This window comes from Eulemur rufifrons, chromosome 3, assembly GCF_041146395.1.
Source record: "Eulemur rufifrons isolate Redbay chromosome 3, OSU_ERuf_1, whole genome shotgun sequence".
Taxonomy (NCBI): Eukaryota; Metazoa; Chordata; class Mammalia; order Primates; family Lemuridae; genus Eulemur; species Eulemur rufifrons.
Genome location: NC_090985.1, coordinates 83,565,842 through 83,582,349, shown reverse-complemented (window position 1 = coordinate 83,582,349; position 16,508 = coordinate 83,565,842). Strand labels below are relative to the sequence as shown.

Sequence of the window (16,508 nt, the reverse complement as noted above, 5' to 3'; positions counted from 1 at the left end):
TTTATCTACTGCAGTCATCCTAGTCATCACTCAGTGACAGGGTGTGTGTAGTTTGTACTCTCTGTCCTTTTCCTTTGTTCTTTTTGTCTATTCTAGTGACAATATAACACTGTCTTAATTGCTGTAGCTTTGTGATCAGTTTTAACATCTGCTTGTATAATTCTTCCAGCTTTGTTTATTTTAAGAAATTAGCTTATATTCTCTCTCTTTCTCCTCCCCCACCCCATTCTTCTTGGACTATGGGATTACATTCAATCCACAGATCAATTTGAGGAGAACTGGCATCTTTGTAATATCAGGTCTTTTAATTCATGAACCTGGTATAGCCTTCTATTTATTTAGGACTTCTTTAATTTCTGTCAATAACGTTCTGTAGTTTTCAGATATTAATTGCAATTAGATAAAACATAGTTAATGTTCAGCTTGTGTTTAGATCAGTAGGTCCAGAAGCTGGCAGTTATTAGAACTACCTGTAGAGTTTTTAAATAACATTGATCTCCAGACCCTACCTCAGACCTACCACATTAGAATCTCTGGAAGTAGGACTCTGGGAGTCTAAAAAGCCTTCCAGGCTCCACAAGCCTTTTAGTGGAAGTAAAAATTGGTTGCAATCTTTTTGCAGAACAATTTGGCAAATTTTATTAGCATTTAAATAGTCATATCTGTTGACCTTATATTTCTAGGAAGTTACATGAATTATTTGTGCACCTTTATAAATACACATATAAAATGTTTATTACAGCATAGTTTCCAATAGGAAAATATAGCAAAATACCTCAGTTTCTATCAATGGAAGATGTATTAAATAAATTATGCCACTTACATATAGTATAATACTAGGTAGCTGTTGGAAGTGAGGAACTAATCTATACATATTGAAGTGGAAAAATATCTATGGTACTTAAAGTTTAAAAAAATGAAGCAGAAAATTACATATTGTATAGGATAAGATATGGTTAAAATATATATCTGCACTCACAGGTTACACATAAATGTGCACAAAGAAAGTCACATGATTATATCCTCTAAGGAATTTAAAGCTTTCGATCATTCCTTCTGCATCCAAATCCTTTAAATCATTTATCCAAATCCTGTAAATGAGCACTAGGACAATCAGTGAGTTAGAGTCAAATCATATGAAACCCAGGATGATTTTAATGGAAAGAGTTGGGTTGTTGCCTGTGAAGTATCCAATGCTGGGATGCAAGAGCCCAGTGGGATGAATTCTTAGTGGTTTCTGATAGGAGCGGTGAGCAAGGATTGGCTGGTACATTGTATATTCACTTGGAGACAGGTTGAGAACAAAAATTCTTTTTACATTTACAAACTTCTATACTCCATTTCTGTTTATAATAAGGCATCAATTAAATTGCATAAACATTTTTTACCATTTTAATTTTTTTTAGGTTTTATATCTTTATTCAGAAAGTGATTTAATCATAGAATGAAGCTCTTTTAGCATTATAAAATCCAATGTTTTGAAATCTTTTTGTGCTTGGTAATTCTGTTTTTACAACCTTTGTAATCCTGAAGAGATTCTCTTATCTGAAGTTTTTCATGCATTCAGGTATTTTGCATGATGTCTGATGTGATCAGTAATAAAGGTTGCAATGAAGTAGTAGCTATGGTCGTAACCCTCTTGCAATCTAAAAACAATGGGGATTTTCTTTTCTGTGCAGGCAGCTATGAAGTTATCAGGGAGTAACTGTCCATCTGAAGGAAACTGGTCATCTTTTCCTTGATCAATTAGTATGTCTAGCTGAGAACCTTGATAGGACTTCACAAGATGGGTAGAATCATAAGCCTTCCATTTACTTTGATCTGTTCCCAAATATCCACCAAAGGCTTTTTGCCCCAAGGACAGAGGATTGGGTTGCAAATTGGAGCAAATGCTGACACAGATTTGTATTTTTCAGGATTTTTCAAAGCACAAATCAGAGCTCCATGGCCTCCCATGGAGTGGCCAAAAATAGACATCCTTTGGGGGTCCACGGGAAAATTGGCATTTATGAGTTGGGGGAGCTCCTCTGTTATATGAGAGTACATTCTGTAGTTAGTTTTCCAAGGATCTTCAGTGGCATCCACATAGAACCCAGCCCCGGTACCAAAGTCCCAGCTGTCATCTTCTCCTTTGATACTGCAGCCACGAGGGCTGGTGTCTGCAGCAATGACGACAAGACTGTGTTCTGAGGCAGTTGGTGATAACAAGATTTTGATATAAAATTTTGCTCTGTGCACGTTAAACCAGACAGTATAGTGCAGACAACTTTCCAGTTTCTGCCTTTGGTGGTAAGTAGATAGCAAATTTCATTTTGCAGTTCAGTTCAACACTGTCATGTTCAAAAACTTTCTGCAGTCCCCCAAAGCACTTGTTGCTGGAAATCTGTTTCAATGCCATTCTTCCCCTGGCTGCTGCAGGTGCAGAGAGGTAATCCTCCTTGCTGTTAGGCCAGGAGCTGAGAACTAGTAAGTCACTCTGACTGCGGCAGCCATTTTAATAATTTTTAAGTGTATAATTCAGTGGCATTAAAGTACCTCCAAAATATTGTACAACCATCACCACTATCTAGCTCTAGAATTTTTCAACATTCCAAAGAGAAACTCTGTACCCATGAAATAATAACTTCCCATTCCTCACTGCCCCAAGCCCCTGGTAACCTCTATTTTATTTTCTGTCTCTATGACTTTGCCTATTCTATGTACCTCATATAAATAGAATCATATATTTGTCCTTTTGTGTTCAACTTATTTAACTTACCATAATGTTTCAAGGTGTATGCATACTGTAGAATATAAATAAACATTTAAAAATTAAGTATTAAAAACATTTAATAAATGTGGGGGAAAATTTCTAAGTTCATTTTGATATGTAGCCAAATTTGGGACCACTGAATTAGAGGACCTTCAGAAGGATGAATGATGCTCTCACTTGAGCCATTTTGCCCCTCAGTCTCCTACCTGAGGCACTCAGTTCTGCCAATAGCCTTCTCAAAGGTCCAGCTTAAACATGAGTTCCTCCACGAAGTCTTCCCAGACATTCCAGACAGAAATATTTCCCGTTCCCATTATTTGAATGTTTTAAACTAGGAGCTCCACATGTCCAACATCATGTTTTAATTGATCTACAGAATTCTTTATTTTGATCCATAATTTATAAAGTTTAAGATTCCTACAACCAACTCCTTCCCAATATCAGGAAATCTGGCTTCTCTTGAAAACTGGAAAACCAGACACCCTGAGCCAGAATCCCTACGTGGAAACAACTGGTTAGAGTTGAGAAGCAGGTATCCTCTTCATGTGGGCCGTGCTCTTTTCTGTTTGACACACTCCCCACCACTCTCTATTGCCTCCCTAGTTCTGAGGCTAAATGCCTATTGCTCATTACTTGTACTGTTCTTACATTTTTCTTATACTGTAGAAATACTTTCTGAATACTTGTCACTGTCAAAAGAAGAAAAATTTTTTTAATGAGAGGACCCTGGAATTTCTGTAATAGGCCCATATCATTCATTCATTTATATCACCTAGCGCATTCTGATTGCCATTTGAGTTTGCAGCCCCTAATGAATTTAATCCCAGGCATTCATGCACATGGCATATCTCTCTTGCTCTGCTAGGAGTCTCTCACAATAGAGGTAGAAAGCACTGCATAAGTGGTTATAAACTATCAGGTCATCCAATGTCATGCTTAATTTTTATAGCCATTTGAAGGCTCAGTTTCTGAAATGTTTTAGACATTTTTCATTATTTCCCCCAGCAATGCTCTCCTTTCTCTTTTCATCTGTGATGCTCCCACCTGTTCTTCACAGAACAGATTAAACATTATTTTGTCCTAGGAGTCTTCCCAATAATCCCTCCGTAATTCTGTGGCTGAAGCCTCTCGGCTCACCCTGCTTCCTGCCTGGTGAAGTCCAAGTCACCCACTTACCGCCTTGATCTCAGCAGCACCCGACTCTCACTCTAGGAACACGAGCTTCTCAGGGCACTGACTCTGTCAGCACCTAGCAAAGGGCTGGGCACATAGTGGGTCCTCAGAACGTGTTGCAAGATTATATGTCAAAGGGAACTATTTTTCTAGCATTTAATTTTCTTTAAAGTCTGTTGATGTAAGGCTGTTTAGGACAGTCTGTTGTTTTTTCTGATTCCTGCATTTTCCTTTGTTTTTCATGGAACGTGCAGCACCGATTTCCTGTCAGGCTTTGCAAATAAATATCAAGGTCAGGGGCTGGAAGCATTTCTGGAGTTATCGTGGCACCTCTCGATTCCACTGGGCCAAGAAATGCTTTCAACCCCAGAGGGCAGAAGTTTTTCAAAACAAGACTGTTCCAACAAGGGCGTGGGCTTCCCCCATCCGCTCGCTCACCCTCCCCCTTGCATTTTAACAACTTTGGGAAGATTGGAAATTCTGGAAACTCTTTGGTATTTTTGAACCACTGAGCAGGCTGGGTGATAGAGCCTGTGGTGATTTCTCAGTGAGAGGTTCCTGCAGACAGGGACAAGGGAGGCCAGGAGGTGAAGGGCCCTTTCTGGAGGACTGGGGAGGTGGCTGTTGGACTTGTGCTCACGGGGACTTTGATCTCTGCACCCTGGGGCACTTGTCCAGCCTTGCGCACTCCAGGGCTGCAGCAAGCATGGGGGATGAGCCTTTGGTTTAGTCCTTTTAATGTCCAAGTTAACACAACAAACTTTCTCCCTTTCCTCCACCGCACCCTTTGTCTTGGTTTTCTTCTCTGTCTTCCCTTTCTTTTCCTCTTCAACACTTAGCTGTTTGTCTAGGGCGGGCTCCTGGCCCCAGGAAGTGCCAGGAACAGTGTCAAACGGGCCTTGTGTTAGGGACCTTCAAGCAGCGGCTGGATGCTTGGCTTACCTCTGAGGATACAGCACCTCTGTTAGTGCACCTCTGAAGTGCAGGACCGCGTGTTTTCTGGAAGCTGTGTCCAGAGGCCCTGCCCAGGGATCAGGGTCCTGAGGTTAGGCCTGGGCCTGCGACCACCCCTAGGCTATGATTGCCGTAGTGACTTGAGGGTGGACAATAAGAGCCTTCACAGCGAGGGGTTAGCAAGGCCCCTCTCCCCAACTGGAAATGGAAAAGTGACATTTTCTTAATTATATGTAAAGGGCTTCAGTACTGTACTTTCTGGAACCATCAGGGAAACCAGGTTGCTATTCTTGTCCCTCCAAACAGTTCACTGCAACACACACACGCACACACACTCACTTACTTCCAGACAGTGAAGCCTTCTAGTTCTGGGACAGTGAGAAGATTGAGCATGAACCAGCACCCACCTTCCTTAGCTGTAACCCTCTGACTTAATGCACGTCACTTTGTACAAGGCTGGCTCTGTCCGACCCTTTCCTGTGCTGGGTGGGAAGGATGGAGCAAGAGGACCTTGGCAGCCGGCCCCTCCCACCGCGCCCGGCTCTGCCCTGGGACACCTGCCATGTGGGTTCCGCCTTCCCATCCCCAGGGCTCCCGCTGGACGGAGACCCTCAGCACATCTTGCCCTGATGGTCGCAACCATCTCCCACGTGTCTGCCAGCCCATGTCTGTACGTTTGTCCCTCATGAATCAAATGAACACACATCTGATTCAATCACCCCTCAGGTTAAAATTCCTTGATGGCTTCTTCATCATAACAGATAAAGTCCCAACTCCTGAATCTCTGAGTCTGGACCCTTGGTTACCGAGACCCACTCCATTTTTCAGGGTTTTTTCCTCCTGCTCTTGCTCCCCTACCGACCCCACGTGCAAGCTTGGCTCGGCAGAACTCCTTGCAGTTTCCCCAGTAAACATTGTCCTCTTAGTCGCCAGTGCCTTTGCTCTTTCATCCGTTGTTTATTCATTTATCTCGTCAACAAATATTTTAATTTTTTTATTATGAAAAGTATTAACGTGTCGAGCGTTGCACTTGATGCTGGAAATGCGCTACTAGTGGTGTTCCTCATCTTCCTGCGGTTTCCAGCCCGCTGCGAGGGGCGGGCGACAGAGTAATCAAACAGGTTAAAAATGATAAGTTGTGGGAAGTGTGATAAAGGGAGCAGACGAGGGCTCGGTGAGGGGAGAAGAGAGCAGGGTTTTGGGGAGGCGAGAGGGTTGTGGGGGCTGTGGCGTTTACGCTGAGACCTGAAAGGCGGGAACAAACCAGCGACCTCCAACGGACGGAGCATGTGCGAAGGCCCTCGGGAGCCCACGAGGGGCACGGGGAGCCCGGACTGCAGGTCTTCATAAGGGGCTGAAAGTGGGGCTTGAGGGAGGAGAGAAAAGAGAGAGATGTAGAATCCCTTCCCAGGACTGGACTTGTGGCTTGAGCAAGTAGGCCTTTTACTGGGGGTAGTTGGAGAGGATTAGGGTTAGGAAGCTATCAGCATCTTATTTATTCTTCTATTTCATTTAGGACAATGAAAATGTCACCTCTTCAGTGAGACTTCTCCCGTTTCTCCAGGCAACATTAGTTGCTACGTCTTTTGGGCTTCCCTCACAAATTAAAATTCTTTGCAACCTTTGTTCCCCTAGATTGCAGGTGTCTTTGAAATCTAGTGTGGCCCTTATAGCAGGCTGGCTTTTATCACAGATCCATTCCCCCACTAGCTCTTGAGGACATGCCTGACACTGGGCAGAACACGCACATCAGGAGCTACCCTAGACATTTGTTGACTGGTGCTGAGTTGGGGTCATAAGGATTTCAGGGGCCCGGGCCTGGCCAACTGGGAATCAGAATGGAGGAGACAAGAAAGGCCAAGAGCTGGAAGGCACACGCCGCCAGTTGGCCAGTCCTGCTGGGGGTGACTGGATTTCTCGCATACCTGCTGCTGCTGCCCAAGCCCCACCCCAGACAAAGCAAATTAGAAGCTTCCGGGAGGGGCTCAAGTATGGGTATTTTTTAAAGGACCCCAGCTGATTTAAATGGGCAGCTGATTGGGAGCCACTGGCATAGGGAGGGTGGAACTTGCAGGGCCATTTTTCTTTCATGGAGTTGACAGAAGACGGCACACAGAGGAGGGAGGACAGGAGGATGAGTTGGTGGGAGGCACCCACATGGAAAATGTTGGGTAGCTCATCTCCTTCACACCTGGAACAGCCCCTATGATCTGCGAGCCTCAGCGCTTCACGTCAAGCTGAGCAGGCCATGGGGCGCCTGCAGCAGGGGACCCCAACTCAGTTAATGAGGGAATCTGTTTTTAGGGTCATCAGTCTAGCTATTGTCCCAAGCAGCAAACCCTCCCTGTCCAACCAGCCCACAGACCAGCACAGAGCTACCATGCTGTTAATACCATGCAAGTGTACAGTCACGCACTTGGCCCCGGGGCACGTCTTGGTCCCCCACTGGCGAGCTCTCCGCCAAGGGCTTTCCCCTGGCAGCGCGTGGGTTTTTCTCCTGTTGCCAATAAAGATCCCCAGCACTGTTCTTTCTCCTTCACTTCTTTCTATTGCTTCTGACAGAGTTTGCCAGTTAGCTGAGGTCAGGATTTCCTTTTTACAAACAACCTGCTTTCAGTCAGCAAGGCCAGAGGTTTCCTAAATTACAAACCCTTTCATTGCTCTGGCCGCAAGTCATCCTGTCAGATCGTATTATAGAATGGCACGGAATGGGGAGCCGTGGAGCCGTGCAGAGAGACACTGGAAGAAAGCAGTGCTCTCACCCACACCAGCCTTTTGCGTTGTCAAAAACTATCCTGAACGTGATGGGCAAGACTATCGCAGCGGAAGCTTTCAGAACTGCAGACAGTGTGGGGAAAGTTCCAGGGTCCGGAAGGAAATTTCTTATAAGTCTTAAATGAACACACCGTGTCCATCATCTCCATCTTCTGTAAGCAAATGGCCTCTTTTCTATACATTTGAGTTGGGAAATCTCCATGTCATATGCAAATGTTTTGAAAAGCAAATTTAAAAAGGTATTATGAAATGTCTGTGTGTTTTCTTTGACATTTGTAAGTGCTCACCGGAATCCACTTTGGAAGGATGACATAGGACTAAGGCACTAATGTTAAAAAAACAAAAGGCATTTGGACAGCGTTGGAAAATTGTACCAACTGTGGGCAGGACACCAAATCCACCTTGAAAACTGTCATAAAAGGGGACCCCTAAGCTCATGCTGCTGTTCAGTGATGGATCAGGGAGGCAAAGCCAACGGTGCCTGGCCTGGGCGTTCCTCATCTTTTCAAGATTCTGAGTTGTACCTAAGAGGGTGGGTTAGGATCACCACTTAGCCTTACTTTGCTGTGACCCGTGGGCAAAGTATTTAACCCAAGTTTTGTAATTTGTAAAATACAAAGGGCTCACCTAGACACTCCCCAGACCTAACATTTTAAGTGCAGTTTAGTGTGGAAGCATCACCCACAGTGAAGGCTGTGTGCGGACGCGGGAGGCTCATGTCCTTTCTGTTCTCATCCTCTTTCTCCCATGAAGGCCGAGAGCAGTCCCACTCGTGTACAATAGAAAAACTGTGCCTGAAGCTGTGCTCAGAGATGAAGGACAACTGAAGCCCTTGTCTCCTCCCTCTCCTGGCCACCCGACCCCTGACTCTGAGCCCTGGACCATTAGCCCCTGGCTGTCCTCCGTCTCCTTCCCCGGCTTGCTGCACCTTATCACTCTGGGCTGCTCTGCTCTTCTCCCTGCCTTGCTTGGACCAACTCCACTCCAGCCTTCAGGTCTCTGCTGGGACATCAGTTGTTCGGGCAGTTTTGCCCAGCCCTACCCTGGGCTCCACCAGGACTGCTCACTGAGCCTTCCTGGAATTGTGATGAATTCCTTAATAGCCACTGTCCTGATGCTCAGGGTCAGGGACCAGACTGTCTTTTTTGGCTTGTTTTCTAGACCAGGCCAGAAGGACGCAGTGGACGTCTGCAGGGTGTGAGTGTTCAAGTAGCTGGTTCTTCAGCTGGGGGGGAAGAAAGGTCTGTGAAAACTTAGCCTAATAACAGGCCACGCTAGAGGATTTGTCAGGCAGTGTCCCAAGCACTGTACATATAGGTATTAACTTATTTTGTCTTCATAGTAATCCTCTGAAGTAGATATTATTCCATTTTATAGATGGGGAAACAGGCTCAGAAGTTAAATAACTTGGCCGCTATGACAGGGCAGCTGGGATTGCAGGCATCCTGGGGCCTGACGCCGGCTCCTAACCACTAGGCGGAACCATCTCAGGGTGGTGCTGAGACCCCTTACCCTGGATGTGTCCCAGCTCCACTTGTGTCTCAAAGTTCCCGCCCTCTGACCTATAGCAAGTATTTAGCCATCACTAAAAACAAACCCAGGCTTCCATTCCATCATCCTCGTCTGAATCCGACCCTGCCCCCAGGACTGCCCTGATAGCCCAGTAACTGCTGCCCCCGCCTTCCCTGGGTCCTGTCCAGCGCCTCCTCCCAGCAGCGAGAGTGACCCTTTCAGAGAGTAAACTAGACCAGGGCCTGCAGTGGCCTCCTATTTCACTTAGAATAGTGTCCAGACCCTGACCCTGACCTCAAGGCCTTCCTGGTCTCCCTCCCCATACAGAGTCATCTCCCAGTCCTCTCCTCGGGAGTAGTTTTCACTTCCAGAATACACAGAACAGAAGTGTCCTCTGAGGGCCTTTCCTGCGTGCTCCTCTTTACATTCTGCCCACCTCTTAGCAGTCGGTCTCAGCTCAGACGTCTGGGCTCTATATCCTATCCCAGGTGGCTTACGCCTGTCACTGACCCATGTTCTGTTCTATTTTCCATAAAGAACTTGTAGCTTATTCATTCATTCAGTAATGCATTCGTTGTCTGTTTCTACCAACTCCACTGTAAACTCAGTCCTGGGAGCAGGGATGTCTATCCTCAGCACTTTAGGACCGGGCCACACTGTGGGGGCCCAGAGAGTCCTCACTGAATGGAATGTGGCCTTCCAGTACAGGCATAGAGAGGGCAGGAGAAGGTCAAGAGAAGGCACTAACTCCCACGCTATGGTAGGAAAGAAGGCTCTGCAGAGGAGGAGGGACAGGAGCTGGACAAGATTTGGGTGGGTTGAATGCGGAGGAGTCACTGTGGGCGATGGGGTGCTCTGAGCAGAGATGCTTGAGGGCTGTTTGGCCCACTACAGAGCCCAGTGCACTAGCCTAGTGTGCTAGGTCATTTCGTATTGAGAGAGAATGCTGGGAAGAAAGTAGAGACTGTATGTGGGAGGCTCTAGAATGCCAGGGGGAAAACTCTGAGCTCTAATCCATGATAAAAGGGAAGCTATGTAAACACCTTGACGAGGGGGTATCATGTTAGAAGTGATGCTTTAGAAAATTCATCTTCTGAGAGTATGCCATTTTGCCTGTTCACCTGAGACCCAACAATCCCTTCACTCCCCACCCCCGCCTCTCTTTAAACAATTTCTCCAAACTCTCTTCATTCTTGGGGTGTCTGCACATGCTAAGACACCTCATTATCCAGGCCATTTGGCCTGATGTGTGCATGTGAAAAATACACATTAGGGGCCTGGCAATTGGGCCAGACAACTGCATGCTTGATTTTCATGTGTTTGCATATATTAATGTGTTTTTGAGATTAAATTCTCAGGAGGAAGCAAATTGTGCTGTTTTATAGCTCTGTCAGTGATTAATCTGGCCAAATCATAAAGGTATATGTTGTGGGTGTTCTTTATGGACAGAAGTGCTTTAGATTGCTGTCCCTTGGGTATTTAAGTGGCTAAATCTCTACAATCCAAGATGCTTTATGCTGAATTCTGTTCTATTGCAGATAAATGAGTTGAAGGTACAGTTTATATAGTTTTGGGGGAAGTAAAATGCTTTCCCATTCATCAGTTCTTAACAGTGATCAAAGAAACAGCTGTTAGCCTTCAAGTGTAGTCCGCCTGAAGGACTGATAAAGCCATCATTGCAATTGCTTCATACAACTTCCTTTTGTTGGACTTCGTGTGCTCTACTGCAACCAAGATCCTGCTATTTCATATAACCGAAAGAAAAAGATGATGATAGTGACAGTGAAGGAACTTATAGTACTTCACAAATCAATTTTATTAACTTAAACACAAAATTAATGAAGAAAAATTCTGTACACAATTGTGGACACAACACACCTTTATACAGTAAGGCCAAGATAAACTTTGTCTTTTCAGTCTGCAGAGTACAAAAACGTAAAATGAAAAGGTTAAAAAACTGTCAAATTCTCTTTGCTTCAAGCAAAAAAAGAAAAAAAAAACACCCCAATTATTAATTTAAACAATTTGGAGAATTCACAAATACTAATTCTAGCAGCAACATGAAATCTCAGAGAAGGATGGAGTAGCTCTTCAGCTACTTTGCGTCAAAGCTGGTGTTTTTTTTCCCCCAATATTAAGAAAATTCATCCTAAGAGTAATTTTATGACAATGGGAAGCTTTAGATGTGAGAAAATAGTGCCCAAACTGTTCATTTTGGAGAAATTTTCTTATGGTACAACAAAGGTAATATTTTAATTTCCCAGATTTATGCTTGTCATGTAATACACAATGCAGGTGGAGAGGAACATCATTTCCACGGTGATAATGACTGGGCCATGTTCACTGCTGGCAATGAACTTTCCTCTGGGAGGGGAGGAAGACAATATGAACGTAGGGCGTAATGCAAAGTTTTGCTGATTTCCAGATACATGGTAAAGTATTCCTTTATTTAAGTAAGAAAATGCAGACATAATAATAATTCTGAGCACATGAAAACTTTGCTAGTCTCCAATTCATGAACCATTTTATTAATAAAATATATCTATCATCTATATTCTTTCTGTGGGAAGAAGCATTTGAATAATAATTTTTTCCAAGTAGTTACATATAATACATTATTGAAATGAAATAATGAGGTGGTAAGAGGACTTTTTATTTTTTTCAAATTATTTAAGAAACTGCTGTATTATTTTTATCAAGGCCCTCATAACAGCATTTTAAAAATTTAGGAGAACGGATGGGAAAAATCATTTAGAAAACAGAATCCTTATTGACACTTGACATCCATGCTTTTGGTCTTGACAACATTATCTAAAAAAAAAAATCCATGATCTACATATTTATACCAATACTTGGATAAGGCACAGCACATGAGTTTGTGCACGTGTTGCCTCATGCTTCACTACCAAGGCATTGCTACCTTTCAAGATCATTTCCCTAAACAATATGTAAAAGAATCATCCATTATTACAAATTTACACCAAAAATTCTTTCTGTACATGATTGTCTCAGTGATGTACATATTACACGTTTAAATTAGACATACTTTAAACTACTTTGCCATATGCTAAAATTGAAAGTACTGTACTTGCCACGTTGTGAGGCAAAGGACTTTAATCACTTATTTCTACTGCTATTGTCTCTTCAGTCATTTGATGTCAAAAAAGTCTGCTTGGGTGAACTGTATGGTATATGAATTATACCTCAATAAAGCTGTTTTAAAAAAGTCTGTTCATAAATAAGTAGAGATGTACAGATTACCCTGGGTATGAGACACCAAAAAGTAAACCTCCTTTATAAGACAATTCCTCCACTGGATTCAGGAAACACATTTCAGTCTTTTTTGTGCAATCAAGTTTTCTGTATTGGAGAAGCTGTTTATGTCACATTGAAAATGCTAAAACTGAAGTGTCTGCAGGTCCTTTCTTCACAGGTTTGAACCGTGTAGTTAATGTGGCAAAGACACATTACACTGTGCTAGAACATTGTCATGGCTTATTTTCACTGGATTCACAGTACTAGAGTCAACAGCTGTTCTGAAGAAATAGACGTGGTCCTCCATTTCCCACAAGGGCAGAGGTCAAGACCGGCAGCAGCTGTGCATCAGTATGTTGAAATCGCTAAGTTCTGGAGTCCAGCGCTGATGAGACATGCAGGCTTGTTGGAGTTGTCCCTGGTCACAGAGCAGGTGTGCGGTTTCAAAGTGCCATGCGCTGTTACAGGTACTCCAGTTCCAAGGCGTGATGTAGGGCCATGAGGTCCGAGTGGCTGGAGATCCTCCAGAAGGGCATAGCGTGCTGCAGAAGGGGGCAGACACATGGTGAGGACGGGGACGAGCACGGCACAAGCCCTGACAACCCCTGAAATCCACTGTGCTGCTCACCCCTTTTCTCAGTGTGAAAACTGCCAGCTCACATCTTAACATCACATCTATTTAAAACAAAAATTCAAACTTAATCCTCCCCTAAGAATACTGGACTGAATTTTAAAATGTAAACTAGAGTCTGTTTCTTTTAAGAAGGTGATGGATATTTCTTAACTTGGTCTTTAAATAAGAGAATGCTGCTGAACACATATGTATCCAGTAGGTTTTTAGTGCTGAAAGTTTAAAAAGCTTGTATTTTATGAGTTTTAGCAGTTTTCCTTAGTTGGTAATATTTTAGATTTTTTCCTAACATAATCTTGTTTGTATATTAATATGAAGCAATATTTTTTCATTTATTTCCATCAGTTATTCTTCACATTGACCTTAAAATGGCTTCACCAAGTAAGAAAAAATTTAAATAAATATCTAAGGTTGTTTGTTTTTGTAGTTTAAGCCATCAATCTAAAAATCTAGTTTAAATGATGGGAATGCTTGTGAAAGCACCTGAATAAACCAGAGACAAGAAAAACAGGTCAAAAACAGAGGTTACCTTATCCACAAAAGGTGAAAACATGATGATAAACTTTCACGCTCAAAAGCACTATAGTGAGTACTTTTGCACCAGCAAAATCTTTTTCTTAAATAAATTTAGATAATCACCTTTCCGAGAACAAAATTCTGTTTAGCTCATAGAAAAATAGGTGGTTTTACACAAAAAATATGGAGCCCAGAGTATAATTTGAAATTATAGTTCTGAGAAATTTGGGAAAACTTCAGACTTTCAGGAGAATTTAGCATGGAAGCAAGCAGAAGTGAGGTTTTTTTTTTTTAATCTGTAGGTAACTGTGGAAGCTACTACTTTGATATAGTTTACACAGATGTTATATATTGGCATACAAATTATTATTTATTAACAATGTCTTTGCCTCTAATTATCTGTTAAAATCATATACTACATTCCAATATTAAATGTAGACCTTTCTGAACTCAAGATTTTTTGGAGTATCTATGTATCTCTGTTATCCTTTAATAACAGAATAGTCCAGAAATGAGTACTAAAGATCGCTTTAGGTTGTAAGATGTACCACTGTGCATTCGTTCTTACAGGGCACACTGCGCTAGGTGTAGAAGACCCAGAGATGCACCTGGCCTACCCTCTCACAGTCTGGGTGAGTAGCAGAAATGTACAACAATCACAAGTGTTCATTTACACGTTCTAGGAGGAGTGGGAGAAGGGCAATTACCTTTGCCTAGGGGACTGGGGCAATGTCTGAAAAGAGGAGGTGATAGTTGAGCTAGGTATGAAAGGATAAACATTCAGAAAAGCACTCTTATGGCTGTGTGGGTTGGGGGACAGAAGATAATAGAGAAATTCATTATTAGCATACTAGCTAGCTGGGTATGAGAGAAAAGACATAGCTGGAGACATGACTGGCTGCAGGAGCCAGATGGTGCTGGGCCTGGTAAGCCCTGTTAAAGAGTTTATTAATGATAATAACAGTTATGATTTATTGGGTATTGTGTTAGGCACTGTGCTAAGCACCTCAGAGATAGATAGGTACTACTAGCATTATTTTACCAATGAAAAAACTGAGGCTTAGAGGAGGAGTGGAGCCAAGATTCATACCAGGATTGAATCTGAAGTCCATATGCTGTACTGCCTCCTAAGGGCTCTCTGTGGCCTTTGTATTCAGCTGTGTAAATTACCAGCAGCATAGCACAGGTTAAAACACACAGGTACCATCCTATCCATGCTCTGCTGATCAAAACGATTTGATCAGTTACAATCCAGAATGCTTTCTTCCTTTGTTTCTTATTAAAGCAGAAATTCATGCATATTATAAAATATTTGTATAATATAAATTGCATAAAGAAATACAATTTCTTATCCTACTACTCAAAGATAGCCACCATAAACATTTCCCTATTTGTTCATAACAATTCTATATATGTACACACTCAAACATACTTGACTTTGTGTGTATATACAGTATGTACCATTCAGCATCCTGCTTATTTTACTACTTAATCTCTAATCCATTTTAGACAAATCATTTTTATAGAAAACCATTATTTCCATTTAACTGTCTATTTGGTATTTATTATCTTTTTTATTTCTAATTAACTTGTGTTTTTATGTTATTATATTTGCCAGTGATTCATTGCCCTTCCCCAAAGCTGCTTCTTGTCAGCAACTGAATAAAGAAATACTACACAGTATGTCTATTGATCTTAAGTACCATTATAATAGGACATAACGAAGAATGCTGGAGGCTCTTCAGATAGTCATCCAGAAACTTTTCAGACAATTATCTTCATAAAAACATACACAAATACTAGTGAGAGACAGCATGTTTTCAGAGCAGGTTTAGTCAGATTCATTCACATGCTAATTATCTGAAGTTAGATATGTTTCTCACAGACAAGTTCTCCACATATGCAACCGTTAACAATACGAATCTGAAAGCTATTGGTGCACTCAGAAGCAGACATTGAAGAATGCAATGACTGGCAGAGAAATAGAAAAAAGAACTGAAAAAAATCCCGCTAATTCTTTGGTATGAGGTTAAAGTGTAAACGGGGCATTTAATCCCACCGTAAACAAAGAACTGGTCCAATGGCTGTGTGTCTCATCTTTACAGGTGTCGGGTTGATGCAAACCATATTCAACACTATGTGGAAAGGTGAGATTACCCACAAGGAGCCTGAATTGGCTTGTTTACTTGCACTGAGGCACTAATGGCTTTAGTCTTCCTGTAGAGAATATCAGTAAGAACCACATGGTCAAGTAGCACCGTGAAATGAGTTCAAATGGTGAAATGTGCCCGTGGTATATTACAGACAACTTGTCACCATGCATTGGCAGTGGGGCCATTCACTTGAGCAAAAGTACCAAAGGTTTTTCAATGAGAACTGGCGAACCTTAGGTACGTGTGACAGAGAACTGGCGGGCTCTGGGGACATTCCCACCCCAGTTGCTGAGGACAGCAACTCTATCCTCAGCATTCTCTCATAACAGGAAGTCTACTAGAGTCAACAGCTTCATTCTCTCTCACACAAACATGAAAAATAGTGGGCCTCTCAAAGAAACGTAGCTTTAATATTAAGTGAGTAATTATAAGAAGACTGAGTCTAGGGGAGAGAATAGGTGATAAGTTCTTATTAATGATTAAAACTAATATTGCACAATGATAATATGCAAAGATTTTTTGCATATATAAGAGTTTCCCAAGACAAATGGGTGCAAAGTGAAGTTTTTTTCTTGTGTCAATGCTTAGCTACTGGAACAAATTTTTCTTGTATGAAATCAGAGAGAAATAGTGGCAAAAGGGGAAAAGAAAAACACGTGCTAGAATGAGGAGACCTGGGTTTTGCTCTCAACTCCAGCATTCTCTGTGTGACCTTCAACTACGGCACATTCTCCCTGGAGCCCTAAAACCCCTAAAGTAGGGTTAAGGGGAAGTGACTCAGGGTTGC

The 16,508-nt window shown here is 42.5% G+C and overlaps 1 protein-coding gene and 1 pseudogene across 13 annotated transcripts in view; both read right to left on the bottom strand.

Annotated features, from left to right (window-relative positions):
• Nucleotides 1-1,426: 1,426 nt before the first annotated feature.
• On the bottom strand, nucleotides 1,427-2,484 carry LOC138381822 (S-formylglutathione hydrolase pseudogene; annotated as a pseudogene).
• Nucleotides 2,485-10,958: 8,474 nt separating this feature from the next.
• Nucleotides 10,959-16,508, bottom strand: part of EYA1 (EYA transcriptional coactivator and phosphatase 1) — a 306,480-nt gene continuing 300,930 nt past the window's right edge. For 8 of the 13 annotated variants that reach the window (XM_069466371.1, XM_069466378.1, XM_069466372.1 and 5 more), the window contains one exon: nucleotides 10,959-12,963. In XM_069466371.1, the coding sequence (XP_069322472.1) occupies nucleotides 12,883-12,963 (81 nt within the window). In that variant the 3' untranslated portion in view covers nucleotides 10,959-12,882. The remainder of the gene's footprint in view (nucleotides 12,964-16,508) is intronic. The other 5 variants (XM_069466374.1, XM_069466381.1, XM_069466382.1 and 2 more) reach the window with 1 other exon arrangement.